We start from the raw sequence: 24,947 nt of genomic DNA on the forward strand, positions 1-24,947 counted from the left end.
GCGGCTCTCTCATAAGGTATTCGCTTCTACTTAAAACTTTGTCAATGTAGGCAAAAGAATTTATTTACTGTGATAATGATTTGCTTATATAAGCAATTAGACAGACCCGCCTAGAGAGTCTGCTCTTTGTTAAGAGATTATTTTCAAACAGTATCAGAGGAGTGTTAGGAAGCTCAGAATTTGTATACTCGACTAAGTGAAATGAGCTTATTGGTTTGTGCCCTGTCCATCCGTCCATCTGTCCGTATGAGTGCAAATAATCTACACGCTATTGAGCCTATAGACTTGAATGTTTCAATATATACTCGTATATACCCGCCTCTAACAAAGTCAAAAAATATTCCCGAGGGGGATTTTTTTCATTAGAGGGAGAGTATCTTAAAAATCCGACTATATTAAGAGTTGGACATTCTAAATGTATAGTTGAATATAGTCGAGCTACTAATCAAGGTGAAGTCCGGACGTCGAAAAAACTAAAATTTTCTATAGTTATTCAGTTCGAGGAATCTAAGGACTATATTATGAATGACTATATTCTGTATTGGTAATGTATGTATAATGATATGTATATATATATATATATATATCGGCAAAATTGTGCTGGTATCGTTTTAATTATAAATAAGTAGACTCTGATTGCGATATTATGAATGGGGTAACTTGAAGTTTATCTCATTTTAGCTTATCAACTCAATAAATATTTATTCCTCATCAATATACGAAGCCGCAAAATTGATCGAGTTGTTTTGGTCGGGACAGGCTGATGGATAGCTCGTTGTTGATAGCAACGGTTTATGACCAATATTTGCGGATGGTATGAGACAGCATACCAATAATGTGTATATACTCCATATATAGGCAGAATTTTGTAAAATTGTGAAAAATATTATGCCTGCAGAATTCTCCGAATGCGAACTAGCTAATATTGACACCTGAAACTTATTAACCCACGTCCACGTTCCATAAAGATTAGATTGAGTTTTAGATTGTTTTATTATAAGCTAAAATCAACATAGTTGTATTCAAAGCCCTCTTATCTGGCTGGTTTATGGCCTGCTGGACAGGCGGTACAGGCGTACAAATACTTCAATAGTTGGACGACAGCGCCAATGCCAATTTATGGCAAAGGGGCTAATTTTGGTCTTAACGCAGCAACGTGACCAGGGCCACCAGCAGCAGGGTGAGCAGGCTTAGGCCGCTCAGCGTGGCGCTGCCGTTGCGACTGGCCAGATAGGTGCGGAAGGTGCCCAGCCTGGTCTCGGCCCAGTCCAGATTCTCCTGGACGGTCGTCTCAGCGGCCTTCAGTGTGCTTGCCGAGCTGCCGAACTTGGCGCTATTGTCGGCATTGAACTTCTTCAGGTCGTCCAATTGCGACTGCTCGGTAAAGCGGGCCGCAAGGTTCGAGACGACTGTGGCCACCGAGGAGTAGCCACCCATGCTGTAGTAAATGGAAACAAATTCAATATTATAGATATACGTGTCTCAATATCAGTTGGGCAGTTGGGCTACTCACGCTGTGGCCAGTGCATCGACATTGGCGGTGACCAGCTTGAAGACGGGGCTCACATTCTCGTTGTTCTCGGTGTAGAGGGTGGTCAGCACTGAGGACTTGTCCTGGCGACGAATCTCATTGCTCAAAACCAAATTGAAGACACGCTCAATGAGCGCCTGTTGCTTCACACAACCAAAGGAGTTCTGCAGCAGAGTCTCTTCTGTGGCAACCTTTTCGGTCTTGAATTTCGCATAGAGTGCATCGAACTCGGTGGCACCGCCCTCACGCAGCGACACACAGTAGACCACGGAGCGAATGTTCTTGGGCACAGTGTAGAGCGACTTGAAATAGCTCTTGGCCCTGTTGATGCAATCAACGTTGCCATAGCGACAGCTCCAGGACAGCACCTTGGTGCGCAGGTAGATCTCGAGCGCTGTGTTCAGGGTGCTCTCCTCGAAGCCCAGCTGGTTGTAGGCCTTGTTGGTCAGCTGGCGAATGTATGTGCTGAAGTGGGCGGTGTCCGTGCCCAGGCGTATAGCCAAGTAGTTGAAGCCATTGAATGCCGATGTCCAGGGTATATAATTGATTTCGGTTTCCAGATACTCGAGCACCTTCAGTGTGAGCTCGTATTTGATATGTCCGGCTCGTGCCAAATTGAGCAAGTCATCAACCACCTGAGCGCGATTCAGCTCATGGATGCCACCCCAGTTGGTGCCGATGAGCGCCTTGTGGATTTCATTCCAGTTACTCTCCGTGTAGTTGACGCGATAGTAGCCCGTCTCCTGGATGTTTGCCAACACCCATGTGGCCGCGCTGGACAAGGTAACTGTCGCTGGCGTATTGGAGGCTAGCACCAGCTTCGGCTTGGTGTCGTTAAAGTTCTTCTCCAAACTGGTGGTGTAGGTAATTGGCACGGTATAGACCAAATTGGGGTCGGCGCCGTCAGCTTGCTTAAGGAGGAAGCGTTTCTGGGCAAACTTAATACTCTTGCCATCAGCGCTCAGCTCAGCATTGATCAGGGGATAGCCCACTTGAGTGGTGAAGCTCGTGAAGATCTTTTTCGCATCGGCCTTGAAGCGATCAGCGGGCCAGTTGGCCAGCCAGGCATTCAACAAGTCTTCAGGGACCGAGGGCCGATATTGGCTGCAAATGTCATGTGATAAGTATTCATAGCCAGAACGCACTAAGTAAGAATACTTACTTTTTGAGAAGGTACTCCCGCAGAGATTTCTTGAAATTATCCGAGCCCATTGCATGCTCAATCATACGAATAAAGGTGGCGCCCTTATTGTAAGAGATGCTATTGAACATCCGACTCAGGTGAGCCGGCGTGAATGTGTTCTCATCGCTCAAGGGATTGGTGGCGTTGGTCGAGTCCATGCCCATGACCGACTGAATCTGATCGACCACAAACTGCAGATCCATGCTCCACTCCGTTTCGACCATGGCGGTGCCAAAGTATTGGAAATACCTGGCAAAGCCCTCATTCAACCAGGTGTAGCTCCACCATTTGCAGGTGACCAGATCTCCGAACCACATATGAGCCTGTTCGTGGGCGACAACAGCTGCAATTGATTGACGGGATGACAGAGTCGTGGCGGTCTCATCCACCAGCAGACTGCGCTCCCTGTAGGTCAGCAGGCCCCAGTTTTCCATGGCACCCGCTGAGAAATCGGGTATGGCAGCCATGTCCATTTTATCATTGCCTAGCGTGTAGTAGTTCAAGTCCAGATAGGTGCTCAACTCGGCAAGAATCTTGCGACCCACGTTGAAGCTGTATTGGGTCTGTGGGTAAAACTCGGGACGCGCCAAAACTCCGAACGTCTCATCTTTGCGGATGGAGAACTCCGAGATAATGAAGGCCAGCAAATAGGTGGACATTTTGGGTGTGGTTTTGTATACATCCAAAAAGTATTCGCTGAAGTAAACATGACAGTTAGCACAGATTTGCATGAGTGTTTCTTGAAACCTACCCATTCTGCATAGGTGTTGAGGATATTAGCCTTGTATTACTAACAGTATTGTAGGTGCGAGGACGTATCAGGTTCACATCAAAGGTGGCCTTAAACTGTGGCTCATCGAAGCTGGGGAAGGCACGACGTGCATGATTTGTCTGGAACTGTGTGGAGCCCAGCCATCTACCAAAGACAAAACAGACAAAACTCTCAGTACCGAAATTGAAGCCAGCGAATCTTTTGCACCCACTTCGTCTCATTGTTGTCGTTCACATAGGAGCTACGATAGAATCCATGCATATCATCGTCCATCGTTCCCTTGTAAACGAAATGCAAAATGTAGCTCTGATTGGCCACCAGATCCGATGTGGTGGTCAGATTCTTAATGTCGGTCTCCAAATTGTGTGGTCCAACTGTCAGCTGAATGGGATTAGCTGCAACACTTCCTGTTGCCGGTTTCGCCCAGTATTCCGACTTCGTATAGTTCAAGTTTCTCGAGTGCAACGACACGAGCCTTGTCGTCGACACCGGTTCGATTTCGATGAATACCTCACCGTCGAAGGTAAAGCGAGCCGTATCGCTTTCTAGCAAATATGGGCGCAACGTAATATTGTAGTTAATGGGATTGATGTGCGTTGCCAATCTGTATTCCCAGTTCTCTGGTTCCGCAAAGGTAGACGGTGGCAGGACTTCCGGTGCCTGTCGTGGAGCCGCCAACACGACGCACAGACAGACCGCCCCGAGGACAGCCAAATGCCGACCGAACATTTCAACTGCAAATTATTAAGATTTCGAATCAATGCTCAAATAGATAATTACAACAATTATTGGAGCACAATATATGTTTAATAGGCACTCACTTTATATTTTAAATATCACTAGACTAGAACGAAATTCGCGACTAAAGCACTGCGGAGAGCAACGCGAAAAACCAAACTGAAGTTAACTAGCAATTGTGTGTGCTATATATGATGACTTTAACAGCGTTTTATCTCTAACCTTAAAACATTTTATTTGAGTCAAGATAATTTACACATTGCTTATAGATTAAACGACGATTACGATGAGGCCCCGATAAGAGAATCAAGCGTGATTTATGCCCTACATATATGTGGGCACATGCCAATCAATGACTTAAGTATAGCCAACAGTTATATATGGAAAGATTTAACGATGGACTTTAATCCAGATACCATAAAAGGAATGACTAATACGATGCGGGTAAGGCACCCCAAATAGTTAGTAGTAATTACATATGTGCCAAATAATCGATTGACTAAATCTGTATGCCTTGGCCACTTCAAGTAACGCCTATATCAGCTTTTAATTAGTCTTCGAGATAAACCGATTCCACGAAGTGTTGGACACATAAATATATTTAGTCCTGAAGTAAAATAGCAATATTGATGATAATCATCGATTGAAAAAGGCGAGAGTTATGCAGCGCATTCTAAATTGATCTAAATTTATGTATGATTCACATATTGTTTTTCTTTTCAATCAAGTTTATAAACAAATGCTGCAGTATCAATAGATAGTAGTACCTTGGAAAGATAATTAGAAAATAAGAATCGAAAGGGAGATCGACGAGTCAGTCGGTGCGAAGATCTCGGCAACTAAACAGCTATTTCAAAAAAAAAAAAAAAAAAAAAAAAAAATGAATACGTATCGTTGATTAAAATTGTTAGCTTGCTCAAGTTGAAGATAAATATTCATAAGTTGATTTATAGCCATCGAAAAAATTAGATCACATATATCTGGAGGTCTATAATTATTTTTAGCTGTGTACACATATAGTTTAACTCAAACAGTTGAGTCACTCAGAGAGCTTATGACAGAGCATAGGTATTTCTCTACTTCTATGTAACTAAAATATGAGTTGTTTTTCATAAAATAAGAATGTTTTTGAGTGGTCGGGACTTCCCGACCAGAAGATACCAAGCGTTCTGAAAATAGCTGATAGTCTGATAAGCTTTCGGATCCCGTCATATGTGAGTGATTCTTAAGCTATGTCTCAAAATGGAAATTCGATTTTTTTCGATTAAGTGGATATGAGATTACCCATCGAAAAATGAAAGAAGCTCGTGCTACATATGGTATACGGAAATATATATTTAGTTATTCATTGCTGCCTTCTCACCGACGGACGGATCCACTGACGGACGGGTGGAAGGACAATATGGAAAGAAAAAAGTATTACAAATGTTTATCTAATCGCATTAATCATAAATTGGCATTATAAGAGGCATTACAATAAATTTTTTCTAATAAAATAATATGATATAGTTTTTTTATTTTGCTTATTATAGGCAATAAAATGCTTGTGATACGGGGCTTATTGCTAATCTATCACGTGAAGCTAGACCAGTTAGTAATCGAAGTTTGTTTATAATCGGAAATTAGAAACTTCAAACGTGGCATTTGTTAATGAAGCCCGTTGATAAAGATTTTAGTCTCTTATCATATAGTATACCTAAAATTTTCCAATCATTTTAATGTACTGCGCGAATGAATTCAAATGAAATTAGACGGTTTCGGTGAATTTAAATGTTCTCGAATTGCTTGAAGTTGAATCAAATAACGTCATCATCGCCTGATAAGCACAAAATGGCGTACTTCATGGACGGATTAGTCAATTCCCGATTGGCTACATGTGCCATTATTTCCATCGATAATGATTATTGTTGCCATGTGATCGAATTGCTCAAATTTGATAAGTCATTGAGCTATTTATGGGAGACATAAACTACAAAATCCTAAGTCGCATGGAACGTTTACCAAAAACATAAAGAAATTTTTTCCACCTTCATAAATACTAAAATATTATTGGAATCACAACGTGGAAATAGTTAATAGGCTTTGTCATCGGGTGGAAATGATTGTTGTTAATTTAGCGACAGGAGTTTGATTTGAATATTTTTTATTGGCAAACGGTAGAATCGGAAATTTATTTACATACATATTGGTCAAGCGAGGTAGTCGTACCTTAAATTAACTTAGTGAGTCCTACAAAATACATCTTAGAAGAACATGGCGACGAAGAGGCACAGCGCCATGGCTAGCACAGATGCTGTCAGAGCGGGACTGCCGTTGCGGAAGGATGTTACCCAAGAAATGATGGGTCCCCGGTTGGAAGTCAGCCAGGCCATGTTCGCCTCAACGTTAGTGTCCACGCTTGCCTGAAGTGTTGCGGGCACATAGTCGGAGTCTTTGACCGCATCGATCAGTTCCTGCAGCTTAGCCCTTTGGCTGTCGTTGACCACATACGAAGACATGCCCAGAATGTCAGAGTATAGTGGGTTAACGCCCCCAAAGCCAGCATTCAGCTGGGCATACTTCTCCCAATTATTGAGCAGGAAATCGATGCAGACATTCAGACCCACCGATCCACGGGAGTAGGTGGGAGTGAGTAGCGTATAGCGCTCCTGAGTGCGCAGCTGGTTATTCGTATCAATGCTGCTGGAAACGTATTTCTCCAGCTGCTTCTCATTCTGTGCGCAGCCCAGGGCTGAGATGAGCAGACGACGCTCGGCCTGGTTGTTTGAGTGCATCAGTTTGTCGTAGACAAAGTCAAAGGTTTTATCGTCGGCCTGCTTGAGACCATTGCAGTAGACGGGCGTCTGTAGATTGGGTTCGATCGGGGTGCCGTGCTCGATCAAGGCCTGCAGCTTGGCGTTTGTCTCATCCAGGCAGCTCTTTAAGCCGGCCAGACAGGCCACATTAATGACCGCGTTGCGGGTAAACTTGACCAAGTGTTGCTCTCCGCTCTGGTCGTTCACGCCAAACTTATCGAACTGCTCGCTGACCAATTGCGCAACATAGAACTGGAAATTCTCGTAGGCTTCATCACCGCTCAGATAGCGATTGAATAGACTGATCACAGAATTAGCCGTTGACCAGGGTGCATATTGAGTTTCCTGCGGCAGGTAGGTGAGCAGCTGAAGGAGCACGTAATGTGACAGGCGACCGCTAGTAGCGAAACGGTATGCGTCATCAATCAGCTGGGCGCGATTACGCGGATGAATCTTGTGCGGACGATCGGCCAAGCCGTTACTGATCAGCTGCCAGTTCTGTGTATCATAGTTGATGCGATAGTAGCCCGTGGACTGTTTGTTCAGTATCAGCCAGTCATCGCTCTTCAGCGCGGCATCGCTGATGCTCAACTCCTGGTCCTTGTGCAGATAGTGAGTGGCCTCAGTGCGGCGGAAATCCGGATTTGATTGCAGTGCATAGTTCACTGGCACGTACCAGGTCTTGTCACCCTTGGCGTCCTTGTTGTTGGTGTACTGCTCCTGCTTGACGGTGAAGGATCCATCGTTATAGTTGCGCTCTACAGTCAGCAGCGGCAGCCCACCCTGGCGGGTCCAGCTGGACATCATGTCGTCCACAAGAGCTGGCACCTCATAGTTCAATTCGCGAGCGGCTAGCGCAATGGCATTGAACAAGTCCGTCTCATTGGCAGCGGAATAGGCCCTAGAATATCAGCAATTAGTTTCGAATTAAGATCAACTGGATGATATGCATACTTCTCCACCAGATAGTTGTGCAGACCCTGCTGAAACACGGTGTTGGTAAGGGCGTGACGCCACATGTCCAGCACAGAGCCTGCCTTGGCATACGCAATTGAGTCATAGAGCAACGAAATGTCCGAAGGCTTCTCCACGTAGTAAGTCATAGGGCGCACTGAGGGATTGCCGTCACTTACCATGGCGCTCTGATATGAGCCAGTATGGAAAGTCTGGAATATATCCCATTCTGGATAGGCCTGTTTGGGGTAATCAATTCGAATTTGGTCTCAGTCGGTCTTTTGTTAATAAATGTTCGCTTACCAAATTGACAGCCAAGTTCTCGAAGAGCGTGGCAAAACCCTCTTTGAGCCAGAGATAGCTCCACCATTCGATGGCCACCAGATCACCGAACCACATGTGCGCATCCTCGTGCGCCTCAATGGTGGCAATGTTTGTCTGTGTACTAGTTGTAGAGTTCTCCACATTGTACAGCAGATATTCCTCGCGATATGTGGCCAGGCCCCAGTTCTCCATGGCGCCAGCAGCGAAATCGGGTATAGCTGCCTGATCCAGTTTAGGCAGAGCGAACGGTACACCGAAGTAGCCAGATAGACGTTTCTCGACCAACATGCCAGTGGTCAAAGCCCATTCCTGCTCATGCTCGGTGCCCTTGCGGGAGAAGACGCGCTGGGGCAGGCCGTTAAGCTCACCCTCTGAAGACACAAATTCCGATACAATGAAGGCCACCAAATAGCTAGGCATTTTGACAGTGGGCTGGAAGGCCGTAACACCAGGGCTAGAGAAGTCAACCGAAAATCAATTGAAAGGATTTTCTTAGGATATATGACTAAACCAACCTTGACTTGGCCACATCCACTGGCATATTGCTGATGGCATTGTAGCTGGGATCGTGATGTATGGTAATTGTAAAGATGGCACGCTTGGCTGGCTCATCATAGCAGGGGAAGGCGTGACGGGCATCGGTGCTCTCGAACTGAGTGGTGGCCAGGTATTTGGTAGCACCAGTCTCATCAGTGTACCGGGATAGATAGAAGCCGCCATTGTCCAAGCGCAGATTGCCCGTGTATTTAATGGTGAGCAGCCAGATGGAGTCCTCTTCAAAGGTTAGACCCAAGGCGGACAGATGCAAGAACTCGCGCTCTTTATCCTCAACGATGTCAAGTGCCACATCAGTTGACTCAGCTGCATCACTCTTGCGGATTGTCGCTCCAAGAATCGCTAGTTGTCGGGCATGCACCACAATATCCGAGCTGGTCTCTAGAACTTTCAGCGTGATGGTCACAGTTCCTTGAAATTCAGTCGTGCCATCGTGCACATTCGTGGTTAGATCGATATTGTACTCTAAAGGCTCCGTGTTATTGGGCAGCCGATAGGTCTGCTCATCAGCGCGTTGAGCCGCACGCAGATTGGGATTCTCGATCAACTGCTGCTGCAGCCGTTCGAAGGGCGGGAACTGGCGGACAACGGCCGCATGGGTGGTGGCCAGCACCAGCAGTAGGATCAGGATCGGAGTGAAAACGCGAGCCATGTTGTCTGCGGTGCGACGACAGCTGGACAACAACTGAGCAGCGCTCGCTGATTTTCCACTTATAAACCAAATTGTTACGGCAATCGAGGCAGATTTTCAGTTCGCACTTAACTAGTGTAGCGCATCTTATCGGCCGACAAGGCATAAAGATTATTTTAATCACCTGCGGCTGCCTCTAAAACGCCTTCAAAACGATCAATTCAATTTGCTGGCCAATAAAAAACACCGTAAATAATAGTAACGATCTCAGGCCAGAACGCGTGCGCCTTGGCTTTAAGCCATAATATCGCTCAATACGGTTGTCAAGTGCCCGAGTGGGCAGTGGACTGGCTGTTAGCTAATTAGATAACATATCGAGTGGACGCCAGTTGAAAATGGAGATTCAAGCGGCCTTTGTTGATAGCAGAGCTCTCATTGTGATTTTACCATGTCATCTACTGTGTCTCTTATCAAAAAACTTGTTAACATACAAATGCTAAACAGAGACAAAAATTAATAAGCATTTTTTGCTCTGAGAGCGGAACAACTTAATTAATGGCCTTATGATAACTGATATTTACGATTTTCAAATGAATTTTAAAGTTCCGAAAAAAAAAAGTAAAGTCACGAGGTTGTCAAAGGTTAACTCTGAAGAAAAAATAAAAAAAACACCCAAAATTCTCTGGGAAAAAGTACTCGACAATAATTTACCCTATCGATAGGTTTGATCTCGACTACAAATGGGCCATATAGATTGGCATTGAAACTTTAGAAATTCCATCGAAAGCTTAATGGAAAAACATTCGTAAAATTTGGTCGGTAATGATATTAATGATAATGTATAACAATAATAATACTTAGCGTACCTAGAATCATTCAAAAAAAAAAAAAAAAAAAAAGCTTAAGCAATTGAAATTAATCTTAAGAGGTTGCTCAAATAAAAAGCGAAAACATATTGAATGATAATTTATATAATGATTTTGAAAAGCTAATAGAGTGTGCTTAATAGAGAGTGTTTATAGAGTCTATATCTTTCTAGACGTTACATGCATTTATAGAACTACAATCGAACAATTTTACAGAGTTAAATTATGACTCTGACCTCACGAAGTCGTCAAATGAAAAGCGCAAGGCTTATGAGGTTCATAAATATTTTAAAGTATCGCAATTATGGCCGAAACATGAGATGCACATTTGGTTATGACAATTGTATATTGGCCTTAGCCAGAACTATCGCGGCTTTATGAGTACTTTGTAAATAGCGATAAGATTGATCAAACTCAAGTGCTATAAACTCAAATTTCCGATAATCATCTCTAATGAATCTAAACTGTGATTAGCACTGCAGTCCGCTGAAAAAGACGTAGAAAATTTCACCACTGATCAAAATACGTACACCAATTTCGTTATGGAAGGGGAATCACGTCGATTTATTTTTCTACTTTAATTCTTAGAGATCGTATTTCAATTAAATCCATGATATAGCAGAGATAGCAACGCTGCGAGCACCACAAATAGCGAGGCAGAGAGGGAGCTGCTGCCATTGCGGCGATAGTCAGCTAGCCAACCCATTATCGGCTGACGATGCACATCCAACCAATCAAAGTTGCTCTTCATGGCGTTCTGCACACCGGTTTCGGTGTTATCTTTGAGATACTCTGCGCCATTCGCTTTGATTTTGGCCACCAGCGCATTGAGCTGTTAGGGAAATTATTTTTTTTCAGAATAGGAAATTGGAATTTGGAAGAAGCAAAAAGCAGAGTTTGAACTTACTCGATTCTTCTGAGTCTCGCTAACCACTGATCCTGCTATACGGCGCAGTACGTCGTCCAACGGTTTCTCATTGGGATTCAGATCGCCATATGCCTTCCAATTGGCATCCAAGAAGTCCAGGCTAGCAGTTAGACCAATTTCGCCTCGTGAGTGGGCGGTATCTAGTAGACTGGTGCGCTCAAAGGGGCTCAGAGAGTTGCTCATGTCGAGGGAGCTTTCGAAGAATTTCTTCAGCTGGCTGGCATTCTGCAAGCAGCCCAGCGCAGAGATATAGAAGGAGCGATCGCTACTATCCGTGGAAGCGAACAGTGTTTTTAATACCAAATCGAAGGTTGTGTCTTCGGCCTGACGCAGTCCGGCGCAATAAGCCTGGTTTCTCAATGTTGGCTCGATGACCACACCACCCTGCAGATATTGCTGCAATTTCGTGTGCGACTGCTTATAGCACTCGGTACTGCCCACCTGGCAGGCCAGGCTCACCAGAGTCACGCGCAGATAGTTGTTCAAATAGTGCTCGCCGGGTATTTCATTGACGCCCAACTTGACGAAGATCTCCTCGACCAGTTCGATCACAAACTCGCGGAAGTGCGCGTAATTGGCATCGCCACGCAGATAAGTATCGTATATATTCAATATACTATTGGCTGTCGACCAGGGCGCATATTGATACTCATTGCGCAGGTATGACATCAGGTCCAACAATATGCTATGGCTGATGCGACCCGTGTCTACGAAGCGGTACGCATCGTGCATGAGCTGTGCGCGATTGCGTGTGTGGAAATCGTAGGGGCGATCCCTCAGACCCTGTGCAATCAGCCGATAGTTTTGCTCATCATACAATATGCGATAGAAGCCAGTGGACTGTTTGTTGAGTAGCAACCAATCGGAGCTCGCAATTTTGACATCGCTTATTGTGTGCTCCTTGGCTTTGGGCAGATAGTGCGAGGCCTTGGTTTGGCGATAGTCGGGACTCGATGCAGTTGCATAATTGATGGGCACATACCAGGTATCCGTGTTAACGGTTGTCTTATTGTTCAAAAAGCGTTGCTGCGTCACGCTAAAGGTGCCAGCATCATAATTACGCTTCACGGTCAGCAAAGGGAAGCCCACCTGCGTGGACCAGCTGGAAAAAATGTCAGCAACGCTGAAGGGCAACTTGAGGGACAGCTCGTCGGCCGCGCTCTGCAGTGAGGCAAACAAATCCCATTCGTCCGTCGAGTTGAATTGACTGAAAAACAGATGTGTTATACATATTGGTATTTTGGATTAGATATCATTAAAAAATACTTACTGTTTTTTTAGATACAGTTCCAATCCTCGCCGAAACACGGCATCCGTAAATGCATTCTTGAACATATACAGCACACTGGCTGGCTTGGCATAGGAGATGGTGCCATATCGGTTGGAGATCTCTGAGGGCGTTTGCACGTAATGCGACATGGGCGTGCTCAAGGAGGCATCGTTGATCAAAGCTGAGAAGTAGTCGCTCACATGGAATATCTGATAGGTGTCCCACTCGGGGAACGCAATATCATTCGATTCATACGAGTAGAGGGTGGCGAAGCCCTCCTTAAGCCACAGATAGGTCCACCATTTGATGGATACCAAATCACCGAACCACATATGCGTATACTCGTGTCCAATTATATTGGCAATGTTCGTTTTCAGATTGATAGTCGAGTTTTCCTTGGTCCACCACATGTACTGCTCCCGATAGGTGGCCAGGCCCCAGTTCTCCATGGCTCCGGCTGAAAAGTCGGGTATGCCCGCCTGATCCAGTTTGGGCAAAGCGAACGGAACACCAAAATACTTAGCCAAACTGGATTCGACAACAAGGCCAGACCAGAGGGCCCACTCCTGTTCGCTCTGCCTGCCCTTGCGTGAAAAAACGCGTTGAGGCAATCCATTTAGCTCGCCGCCTGTGGACTCAAAGTCTGATACAATAAATGCTATCAAATAGGTGGACATCCGTGGCGTTGTTTGAAATACGGTGATGCCGGAGCTATCATAAAATCGATATTGATTAATTAGGAGAACGATAATGTTATCTACTTGGCACTCACCTCGACTTGGCCACATCCACTGGCATATTGCAGATGGCTGTGTAACTGGGATCGTGGTGTATGGTGATCGTAAAATTGGCACGCTTGGCCGGCTCATCATAGCAGGGGAAGGCGTGTCGGGCATTTGTGCTCTCAAACTGAGTGGTGGCCAGATAGCTGAAGCAAAAGTCAATAATAACCAAAGAAAACCAATTACAAGCCACAAGAACCTACTGTACAGCACCGTTATCATCAGTGTAGCTGGATATGTAGAAGCCGCCCATATCTAAGCGCAGTTGGCTAGTGTAGTTGATGGTTATCGTCCAGTTGGAGCCCGCCTTGAGGGTGTCTGTGTGCGTAAGGATCAGAAACTCGCGTGTCGTTTCGGTCGATCCTACCACTGCAATTGGTTGACTCGACAAAGAGTCCTTGCTTTGTATGGTAGCGGTGAATTCACTGATTTGCCGATAATGAAGTGTGATCGTGTTAGTATCCTCGACAACTTGAATATCGATCTTCACGACGCCATTGAAGTCTCTTGTGCCCTTGTGCACTTCCGTCCACAGCTCCACATTGTAGGATATGGGCACCGTATTGTTTGGCAAGCGATAATTATCCACGCTGTTATTATCCACGCGCGGTTCAATGTATCGAACTAGGCTTTGATCTCCTTTAGTCTCCAGCTGCTTAAACTCATCAACTGGCGGCGAGATGAGTCGAGCCTGTTGACTCACCGCAGCCAACAGCAGCAGCAGCGGCAACGAATTTACTATCCAGCGCGCCATGTTAAGCGCCCTAGGGTCACGTATACGTATATGAAGCGGAGACTGGTATGGCCTGGAGTACTTATAGTAATCGTCATATCTAATCTAATATTGATAGGCGAAACACGAAATTAGCTTATTGCCCCAAATAGTTATGCCTATTCGCACGGTCGATCGTAAAGTTAATCGAATGTCCATCATTCATGCAGCTTATCTCTAGACATGGTCTATAAATGTTGCCCATTATTGAGTGCTCAAAAAACATTAAAAAAAAAAAAAAAACAAAAAACTTGTTAAATACCATTCGCACTTGTTAATTTGAAAATTGGCCATTCACTTACTAAATCAAAATAAAATAAACTTGAATGACTCTCAATTTTCAGTTACTTAATCATGTATTTTATCACGGAGAATGCCATGCTTGCATCATTGACCTAACTGATTACTAAATATACATAGACTGTAAGCCATCGACCGTCAAATTAATTTGATTGTTTATTTGCAAAATTTAGAAAAAGAAGAACCTTTCTGGAGAGCCTCTGATTATTAGAGAAAGAGAGAGAATGGAATACCGAGAAAGATCTACAAATTAAAATATTCCAGGAGTTAGTAACCATTAGAAATTCTTAAGAAATGCTGGGGTTGAAGAAAAAAAAACAAAATCTATTTATCGATTATTATCGATAAAATTATATCGGACGAGTTACTGAAAAAATATGATAAAATTGTACTGCGTATGGTATACACGACTCTACAGACGGAGTGGGAATATATACTTTATGGGGTCTGCGATGATTCCTTCTGCCTGTTACATACTTTATATATATACCAATTATATCCTGATGATTTACAGGGAAGGACGAGAGCAAGAGAAAGAAAATTAGGTAAATCTACATATTAAAGTCAAAGCGAAAAGCTTGAACCGTGAAACAAAGAGAGAGAGAGACAGAAGATGAGCAAGATACAAAAAGAAGATAGCAGGAGAGCAGGAAAGAAAGGAGCGGGCAGGGGCAAAAGAGCCTGTATAAAAATAAACGAAAGAAACAGTCTGACTGTATGAATAAAAAAAATCATCTCAAAAGACAAAAGGCGACAGGCCTTTAAAAATAAATAGAAGAGAGATTCTGACTGCATGAGTAGAGAAGAGCCATCTCAATAAAATCCTCATAAGAGGCCAAATATATAAAGGCATATTTTGATTATTGTTCTACTTAGGTCAATTTATTTAGTTAACTTTCAACTTAGATATTATGCTTAATACAAGTGCTAAAACTTCAGCTATACGCCGATCGCGCTGCGCACAATGTTGCCAGCCGCGCTCAGTAGACTCGTGGGCCGAGCAGAGCCGTTGCCCACGCTAAAGGAGGCCGCATAGGTGTCATCGCTGCCAGCTGGAGACAGTTCCTTGAGCAGCCACTTATGTATTTGGTGCTCGAATTTATCCAGAAACTCTTCGCTATTACGGATCTTTTTGCCCACTCGCCTCGAGTCTACCGGTATTAAAGGTTCTTTGGAGCTCAGATGCTCAGCCCGCAGATACGCATCAATATTTCGATGGAGTGTGGCGAACTGAATGGTAAAAGATTTGTCAATAAAGCTGAATATAAATAATATTTATGTATAAACTTACGTAGGGCCTTTGACGCTCTGGCACAAATTCGGCAATATCATTAAAGAGAGTCACAAAGTGAGGCGATCGTGCGAGCTGCTTATAGTTTTGATTAATGAAATGCCAGATACTCGAGCGTGATGCCACATTCGATTTGAATGCATAGGCTAGATAAAACATGGATTCCCGCTCATTCAGCAAGTTATAGGTAAAGTTCTCGCCCACCAACACATTTAGATAGTGATGCATGCGGCGATGATTTCGCGTGCAGCGCAGCGAGTAAATCATGTCGTCGTGCATGGCGGTATTTGGGTCCGTGACAATCAATAAATCGATGAGCTTCTGAAACTCTTCGTCGCTCAACTGTCGCACGCCCATGCACAAAATGGTATCGTGTATGGCATAATAGTCCGGATAGTCGCTCTCGAAGTTGATGTTCTTGAAGACGTACTCGAGCACCAGACGATGCGTGTAGTCGAGACACTCCGGCATGTCCACACGGCAAGCCATGTTCAGGATATCCGTACGAACCAGTATATCCATGGTGACCACCTCTGTCTTATCCTTGTGAAAGAGACGCAGAAATGTGGGCGTAACCAGGCGACGCACGTACTGCTTGAACAGAGAATAGGCGGTGGTGCCATACAGATTGTTGTCGAAAAACTCAATGGTGTTGGCTACTTGACTCCAGGGCGTTAGATCGTCCTCGAACTCCAAGTACTTGAACAGCTCAAAAAGCACATCCACCGATTCGAATTCGTTCCGTTCGATCAGTGGCGCCAGATCCTGGAAGAGCGACGCCCGATTCATGGCATGTATAACCGAATGATTGCTCTGCAGCTGGCGGGCAATGGCGTGCAGATTGTCCGTATCATAGAGCACATGGTAGAAGCCCGTCTGCTGCTTGTTGACAATCAGCCAGTCGCGGCCGGCCAACTGCAGTCGCAGCTCCTCCACAGTCACCGTGTGCTCCATTACGGGTGGCATAAAGAATTCGACATGCGTCTGCTCAAAGCTGGGCGATTGGGTGGTGGCAAAGTTCAATGGGATCCACCAGTGCTCGGTCTTGGAGTGTATGGAACGTTGTCTCAGTGTGATCGTATTGTTTTCATAGTTCCGGATGATCGAGACAATTGGCAGCCATTCGCTGTGCGTCCAGGATAGCATGATGTGACGGACTAGGTGCTTCCAGTGCTGGTCCTGGAACCGTGGATCCTCCAAGACAGCCACTTGGATTGAATTGAACAGATCCATCTCGCTGACGACGCTGTATTGGCTGAAAGAGCGTTAAACTTATGGCACATCAATTGAAATTGATCAGTTCAGTGGCTCCCATCCGGGACTTACAATGTCTTCAGATAACGATTAATGCCCTGTACAAAGGTCTTCTGGTGGAAGGCGTGGTGAAACATCTTGATGACGCAGGCGGCACGCTTATAGCTTATAATATCAAACACTTTCATAATCTCGCTCTCGGTTTCCACATAATAAGTCATTGGACGCACATCGAAGAAGCTGCTGTAGCTATAAGCGTGTTCGGCTTCGTCTCTGTTGAAAATTTCCATCACATTGTCCTCGGGATGAAGCTGTCAAAGAGAAGTCTATGGCTTTACACTTCACATAATTAGTAACATTTTTGGTTGCTTACCAAGTCCGTGATTACATAGGAAAAGTAGGTGGCCAGCCCCTCGTTCATCCAGACGTAGGACCACCATTCCGGCGATACCAGATTACCGAACCACTGATGCGATATCTCATGATTCTGCATTACTTTGTGTTTCAATGTCTTATGCTTGTCCGCATCGTCTTGCGACAAGAGGCTGTCGTCCCTGAATGTGATCAGACCCCAATTCTCCATGGCGACACCTTGATTCTTCTTCAGCGCCACGTGATCCAACTTGGGCAGCATGTAACTAACGCCAAAGTAATCCTCAAGAGCTGCCACGGTGAGCACAACATTCTTCAAAGCGGAGCGACCCTTGTCCTTGCTGGTGGGCGACGAATAGATCGACTGTGTAACACCTCGATATGTCTCCGAGATGTGATCAAAATTGGATATGACAAATGCCACCAAATACGTTGACATGGGCGGTGTAGTCTGGAAAGTGGTTGTAGTCAGCTCGCTGCACTCAATAAAACCGCATTATAACTACGTTACAGAATTGAAACTCGATTAAAGCAGGACTCACCCATGATTAACCAGCTCCTTTACGGGCATATTCGAAATGGCCGTCAGGCTGCTGCTGTGCGTCAACCGGATGCTATAGTTTGATTTGAAGGCTGGCTCATCATAGCACGGCATGATTAGCCGGGCAAATGTTGGCTCCGATTGAGTGGCCGCCACATAGCTGTAAAGAAATAGTTGAGCTAGAGTTTTCTTTTCTATCTTGACAAAACTGTTTTAGTTCATTCCAAGCTCTTTGATCTTAAGGCTTTTCAAATAATTTCCTCAATTTGTAATATATCAAATCAAAACAAACAACGCCTTTTACTCATGACGATTCATTAAGAGAGCAACAAAAATAATAAATAATGCGCCAATATATGTATATGTATGTATATATATTATTATTATATATACACTTTATTTTGTGAACTCTTTATCGGCGGCACTAGCGTACAGCTGTCATCGTCGATAAGGCGCAGCCGCTGTTTGTTATGGTCACAGTCATGCCCCTTTATGATGAAACCGTCAAGCCATTCGGTTAGTCTGTTTGTTTACATGCAATATGAATGACGAGCATACCGAATATGAGTACTCTAACATCGATAAGGCCACGCTTGACGCAGTATCAAGAAGTGAGTATACTTTAGATAAGAGCGTCTGCCCAGACAGTTACCCTGTAAACAGATCTTAAGTGACTAACTGAAGAGATTTTGGAATTCATGAAAATTTATTGCTCATTTAATATTAAAGCCAAAATCTAAAATTCATATCTCTATGAATGTGAAGTCTCCTTACTATATTTTTGTTTATTATTATTATTTTTTTTCAATTAAGATCTTTGCTTCTGTTTATATTGCTGCAACGTTTGATAAGACTTTTATTTCGAAAGGGGTATGAAAAGTGAGAGATAATTAAAGCAAAAACAAAAGCAAAAGTTAACTGGACTTGATTATGCGTACATTATTATCGTTTCAATTAAGTGTTATGATTATATAATAGCCTAGCACGCGCGCGTAGTTATAGAAGCAATACTATAATATATGAATGTAATATATTATATACATATATTATTTGTAATTAATTAACTAAGTCTGATCGCAGCTTATCTAACCGGAACTACAACAAATGGACCTAGACTACGTTTACTCACACAGTACGATTGCTGGGAGGCTCCTCCTCATAGGCCATCCAGTAGAGGCCCTTGGGGCGCGTGCCCATCAGACCTGTGTAAGTGATCTGCAGTCGATATCGCTGTCCGGCTTCGAAGGCCTGATAGTCGACGCGCGGATGGACGATAAGGAATGTGGCATACGGATCAAACGTGTGTGTAATATCATCCACAAGTTCGCCCAGCTCCTCGGGCTTGGCGTTGTCTAGCAGTCGCAGTGTTATCTGAATATCGCTCAAGTTCTTGGCATGGACCACAATCTCGTTCGTCGACCGCCTAATCTCAATGTCTATGGTGGCGTTTCCGGCAAAACGCCATTCCCCTAGGTGTATGTTGGTGCTAATGTGCAGCTGATAGCTCAGCGGATATGTGTCGTTGGGCAGTCGCAGCGAGCGCGCCGGCAACAGGTGACGCTCTTCAGGCGCCACTACTTCAGTCCCCTGCGACAAGCCCGGCGTCGATGCAAGCAGCAAAATTACCAAACACGGCGTCAACATTACGGCAATGTGATTATGCGAACGTACACGTTGGCTACCGAAACTCGACTAAACTTTTGTCGTTACTGAATTAAAAGCATTTAAAGCCTACGCTGATAAGATAAGAGCTGATTGATGATCGACGTATAAGAGCGTAGCCACCGCTAACAGCTACGTCTTATACGCTTCGAGGTGAAATTATGCTCTCGCACTTGCTCTTGAGACAGGTCAGTGCACAATCCTGTTTCTCCTGAAGTACTCTTTTACAGAGATTGATCTACACTCAGCAAAATTCTTAGTTACAGCTAATTTGAGATATCTGTTTAAATTTAATAAGTATGTTTACTAAATACAATTCTGATAGAATTTTGTTATTTAAAGCTAATTTTAATATTTCTCAGATTCTGCGTATATAGAATATAATACATACATTATATACATATATAATTCTTTTTTTTTATTATTATTATATTTATTATATAAAATGCTGATTCTCCTTATATAGAATATTCTTATATACAGAGACTACACTCTGTGAAATTGTTAGCTATATCTGATGTTGATATTTTTTCGTTAGCTATTATTTTAAAATATTATATATAAATAAATTGGTATTACATTTGAATTTGCTTTGAGCTAGAAATTTTCTATCATAGTTGATATTTTGTACCATTAACATTAATTTTTCTTAATCATATTTCAATACATGATTAAGAAAGTGTTTCATTTTGCTTCACTATATTTTTAGCAGTGTATGTTTGAAATAATTTCTTCTTCGATCGATTTGACACGATTCGGCGCTCGCCAGCTTCGTTGCTTAGCGCACGATCAACTTCTGGCTATAGACGGCGACAGTATTTAGCATCGAGTTGCACAAACGAGTAGTTCAGTCAACGTTTCGCTCTCTTAACGTGACAATGTCTACGTACCGCTGCTCTCAGCTGCTGTTGTTATGCGTTTTGCTCGGCATATGTGCTATGAGCTATGCGCAAGTCTCCGGATGCGCTAAGAATGGACAGTATGTGAGTATCGAAATACTATAATAATATCGATGAATAATATATATGCAACATATATGCCTGTTTTAGTGTCAAATGCATCGGCAATGCTGCTCTGGCAGGTGCATGACTTATACCTACAAGTGTGCGCCCAGGGTCCCGCACATATTGTACAATAACAAAGATAGTCCAACGGGTCTCGACTACCTACCTGAGTTCCATCGCAATAGTGTACAAAATGATCTTGTTACGCTGAACGATATATACAAGATCCAATCAACGGAGAAAGTGGGCAACGCTCATGATTCATCCAATCCTCCAAGCAGTGACAGTTGCTTGTCCGTCGGCCAACCCGTAAGTGGATTGTCGACTTACTAACTTACTTTCCCCTCATTTGTATATATACATTTATTTTCAGTGCTCAGAAAGCCGTCAATGCTGTAGAAAACGCTGTCACACCTATCTCCATAAGTGCGTCACATAATGGAGCAATCTGATGCAATAAATCATTATTTTTATATGTATATACCGCTTTGTATTACATATATGTACATGCAATGTATTAAAATGAATATTTCATTTCAATAAACAACGTGGCATTCTATGCTCATTGATGAAAGAGTAAAGGGAATATTGGCTTGCGCAAAATTCATTCAAACAACTCAAATAATTTTGAGACAATTAAAATTGAAATTGTGGAAGAAATCAACTAATAATAACTATAAAACTAAGCACGTAAACCTTTAGACCACCCTAATTGTCACTCTTATAGCTACATAAATAAAATTCTTTCTACATCTCAATGGCATTAGTTTCGAACAATAAAAAAATTTTTATTTTAAATAATTCTAAGAAAATATGAAAGCAAAAAGTCAAACATTTAGCAGCTGGGGGAATATAGTCTGTTAAAATATAAAAAGTTCATCAGGCGCCATCGACTGCAGAATACTCATTAAGGCTAAACCCTACTAGGAAGGTTGTAGTAAAGATTAAGATAATATATGCTGATACTACTTGCTAAGGTCTATCCCCAAAGTTATGGAATTGATAGTCTTGCTGATTATCACGTTCACAATGGGCGTAGGACTTATATTCTATATACATATGTATTCCATCTTAAGTTCTTTTGACAATAATAATTTGAAAATTACAGGTCTCCGATACCTTAAGTAAGAGCTCTTTGGTTACACTAGACTTGGTAGATATAGTATTTCTCGATTGACATGCTTCTACTACAAAATTTAGTTAACATTAAACCATGAAAAAATCAAAGGCATAATATATATAATATGTAATTATGCCTTTGATTTTTTCATGGTTTAATGTTAACTAAATTTTGTAGTAGAAGCATGTCAATCGAGAAATACATATATATATATATACATACATTATATATATATATACATATTATATATATAAGTAAGCGCTCTTTGCAACTGCATTAAATATCTTAAGCCATTTGTTTATTTTCATGCCTTTATTAGAGGAATTATATGAAATACCAACAATAAATAAAGATATTTTACTATGAACACAACTGATTAATGTTAAAGTTTAAACTCAATTGCTTAGCGGTCCAATCAGACGAAGCCCGCATAGAAACGCTGAACGTGGAATTAATTAAAAGTTGAATCATATTCTACTACACCTCAGTATACAGCGAAAATTTCCAATAAGTTCATATAATTAATTCTATTTTATTGAAATTCCCAAATTTTAGTTTTATTTTTTTATTTTAGTACACACTGTTATATCGAGGTCATCATTACTTTGCGAATAAAATGATACAAATCAATGGAAATTGATTACTTTTATCATGTACGCAGTATTTGTAGGGGCGATTCGAAACAGTTCAAATAGACCTTGTACTAGTGTACACTCACACTCGAGTCACCTGGCAATCTTAAGGTCAAGCATCAGTCCAGCATTGATTAATATCTACACAATGTTATCTGTACCTGGTTCGTTTCGTTCTGCTGAGTTTAAATATTTGCCTAGTAATTTCACCGAGGAGAATATTCAATTATCTCGAGCTCTTGACACAAATGTTGCCAATTGCTTGACTCGGGCAAATAGCAAATAGAGAGTCATGTTAAACGAGCTACAAACCTGCCAATTAATTAAGGCCCCGGGGTCAACTGACTAAGAAATTGAAAACCCACTGCTCTTAAAATCAAGCTTCACTCCACTGGCCACTTTAGTTCACTTCAAGAGTAGCAAGAGACGACCCATCAGGACTGCGAAAAATGATGCCGATTCTGTTGATACTAATGCTGCTGCCACTCCTAAATGCAGTTGTAAGTGATACTCGACTTGCACCATCTGATTGACTTGATTGATTCAACAGTCTTTTGTTTGCTCGCATTCAACAGAGGGTTGTTGAGGCTCTGCCGCTCAATGCCACAGCGATCAAGTTGCCGCTGATACCGCCAAAACCGAACACGGCTTCGGTTAATCCGGAAGATGTGACGCTCTTCACAACCATGTTTCTAAATCTATTCAAGGGAATCGGAGATTGGCGCAATCAAGTGGCCGTCGACACCGTTCAGAGCGTGTGGCAAAGTCCGCCTATAATTGACTATAGTCATCGCATTTTTGCCACTTAGCCGGCAACTGTTTGCATTGAACTGTTATTCTAGTAACATGTGCTTTCAATAAATCAACAGGAAACAAATGTATCTATATAATGAAGGCCTATAAATGCGCGAATTAGAGTTGATTTTAAGTAGTGATCGATATGGAATTGTCAGGGCGTACACTCTTTCTGGCTCTTCTATTGTGCACCTGTCTGACCATAGCACTCAGCCAACCCATGCCTTACGAAAGACGAACACTAAAGAATTCACGTGGTCTGGTGAAAGTATGATCCATAGCAAGCTAATTCGTATAAGTTGATTATCTAGTGATAACATTGCAGAAAAATGAGAGGCCAACTATGAAGAAAATTGAGGTAATGGCAACGAAAGCCGATATACCTCGTGTATGTACTCTCTAGCAAAAATACTCTATATAGAGCTATACATAACTTTTGTCCCTTTTAAGTTTCTGCGCATAAAATTGATGGACAATTGCCTGGGCACTGGCAGGGACTGCAGCCGATCCGAAGAGTGTTGTTCGCAACAATGCTTAACACTTGCTAAAAAGTGTGTTTTTAAAGTGCCAAGGGAAGTCCGTGAAACCAGCTGAGAATAAATCGCATCGATGAAAACAGTTGCTCATCACTCAATCAAAGAACTTGAAGAGCAAAGCCTTTCTTTTGCAATAAAGACATAGACATTAATGGCATGAACTTGATTTGTGAGAAAATAATAGTAAAGTGGCAACATCATCAATATGTACTGTCTCACTCAGTTTCACCCCTCTCCCTCTCCCATCCCTCTCTCTCTCTCTCTCTCTTTCTGTCTGCCTCAAATTTTGTTGTCGTCAGCATTCAGTCGACTGGCATTAATAAACTGTATCAACTGACACGCCCATCAAACACCCATTGACAGTAATGTGAAATGAAGCACAATCAAATGGCAGCTGTGTGTGTGTATGTGTGTATACTTGAGTTAGCACACTCACACACACATACAGCACACTCGCTTATACAACTACAATACAACAGTATTTCCGCCAGAATCGTCATGTAAATTTTTATATTCATACACATGCATCGACACATACACTATACAATGCGCGCCCTTACTGACACACACACTTGCACACACACACACATATCGGTACATGCACACATATACCACACACGTACTATCTCGAGTGATCCATTTTTCGCGCCAAACCAAACACAGGCAACACAATGAATTTAGACAACAATTGTTTCGTTTTGTTGTCGCTGTTGGTGTCGCGATTGTTGTTGCTGTTGCTGCTGTTGTTGCTGTTGTTGTTGTTGTTGTTCATGTGTTAGTGGGTTCTATTGTGTTCTATATCGGCTTATTCAGTATTACAATAAATTTCAGGTGTTTGGTTGTTATTACAGCTGTAATATGAGAAGCTTGATTAAATGACAAATCGATCTAAAGCTGCAATTAATAATTAGCCGAGCATCAAACAGGCTAAATAGGGTGATAGGTGGATAGGGTAAGCCTCACACTAACATTATCATTTTTATTTGCATGTATAGAGATTAATATCAATATTATTATAAGTGCATTAATTTGAATATATTTAAATACGAGTATTGAATAGCTTTACAATTTGCATTATTCTTAGTGCTAGTATAATTATTTATATTAATATATATATATATTTTTTATTGCTCTTTGAATTACCTCTAGTAGCAATTTTTATTAGCATTAGTAGTAGTATTAACATAATTTTGTACGATAGTGAAAGAACCGTATGCTTACAAAAATTCATCTTCCAAAAATTTCATACTTGCGTCTTCAAAATCTAACGAGTTGCTCAAACATAAGATCTAAAATTTGTAACTTTCTCCTGTTAGAAAATATAGGCCATGCTTAAACA

General features: G+C 42.5%; 4 protein-coding genes across 6 annotated transcripts; 2 read left to right on the plus strand and 2 right to left on the minus strand.

Moving 5' to 3' along the window:
* Positions 1-974: 974 nt before the first annotated feature.
* LOC6572924 lies at positions 975-14,101 on the minus strand. Its single transcript, XM_032727933.2, has 14 exons — positions 13,533-14,101; positions 13,320-13,475; positions 12,548-13,258; positions 11,257-12,484; positions 10,951-11,181; positions 8,813-9,600; positions 8,277-8,751; positions 7,974-8,212; positions 6,470-7,920; positions 3,698-4,220; positions 3,466-3,630; positions 2,694-3,410; positions 1,514-2,635; positions 975-1,438 (listed from the first exon to the last, which is right to left on the minus strand). Exons 1-14 carry the CDS (start codon positions 14,081-14,083, stop codon positions 1,144-1,146), a joined length of 8,652 nt encoding a protein of 2,883 aa, XP_032583824.1. The 5' UTR covers positions 14,084-14,101; the 3' UTR covers positions 975-1,143.
* Positions 14,102-15,261: 1,160 nt separating this feature from the next.
* Positions 15,262-19,545, minus strand: LOC6572923 (endoplasmic reticulum aminopeptidase 1). Of its 3 annotated transcripts, XM_001998990.4 has the most exons (6): positions 18,989-19,545; positions 17,861-18,019; positions 17,320-17,794; positions 17,019-17,257; positions 15,693-16,947; positions 15,262-15,631 (listed from the first exon to the last, which is right to left on the minus strand). In XM_001998990.4, exons 1-6 carry the CDS (start codon positions 19,501-19,503, stop codon positions 15,341-15,343), a joined length of 2,934 nt encoding a protein of 977 aa, XP_001999026.1. In that variant the 5' UTR covers positions 19,504-19,545; the 3' UTR covers positions 15,262-15,340. The 3 variants fall into 3 exon arrangements, with proteins under 3 accessions (XP_001999026.1, XP_015022140.1, XP_015022141.1); XM_015166655.3 differs by lacking the exon at positions 15,262-15,631 and having other exon boundaries at positions 16,078-16,963; XM_015166654.2 differs by lacking the exons at positions 17,320-17,794; positions 17,861-18,019; positions 18,989-19,545 and having other exon boundaries at positions 15,693-16,963; positions 17,019-17,110.
* A 792-nt stretch (positions 19,546-20,337) lies between these two features.
* Positions 20,338-21,106, plus strand: LOC26528400. The gene is made up of 3 exons (XM_015166653.3): positions 20,338-20,504; positions 20,571-20,834; positions 20,899-21,106. The coding sequence occupies exons 1-3, from the start codon at positions 20,400-20,402 to the stop codon at positions 20,962-20,964; spliced, it is 435 nt and encodes a 144-aa protein (XP_015022139.1). The 5' UTR covers positions 20,338-20,399; the 3' UTR covers positions 20,965-21,106.
* A 2,086-nt stretch (positions 21,107-23,192) lies between these two features.
* LOC26528014 lies at positions 23,193-23,914 on the plus strand. The gene is made up of 3 exons (XM_015166651.3): positions 23,193-23,340; positions 23,398-23,460; positions 23,523-23,914. The coding sequence occupies exons 1-3, from the start codon at positions 23,218-23,220 to the stop codon at positions 23,664-23,666; spliced, it is 330 nt and encodes a 109-aa protein (XP_015022137.1). The 5' UTR covers positions 23,193-23,217; the 3' UTR covers positions 23,667-23,914.
* Positions 23,915-24,947: the final 1,033 nt, after the last annotated feature.

The sequence above is a fragment of the Drosophila mojavensis genome, unplaced genomic scaffold (genome assembly GCF_018153725.1).
Source record: "Drosophila mojavensis isolate 15081-1352.22 unplaced genomic scaffold, ASM1815372v1 contig_16, whole genome shotgun sequence".
Classification (NCBI taxonomy): Eukaryota; Metazoa; Arthropoda; class Insecta; order Diptera; family Drosophilidae; genus Drosophila; species Drosophila mojavensis.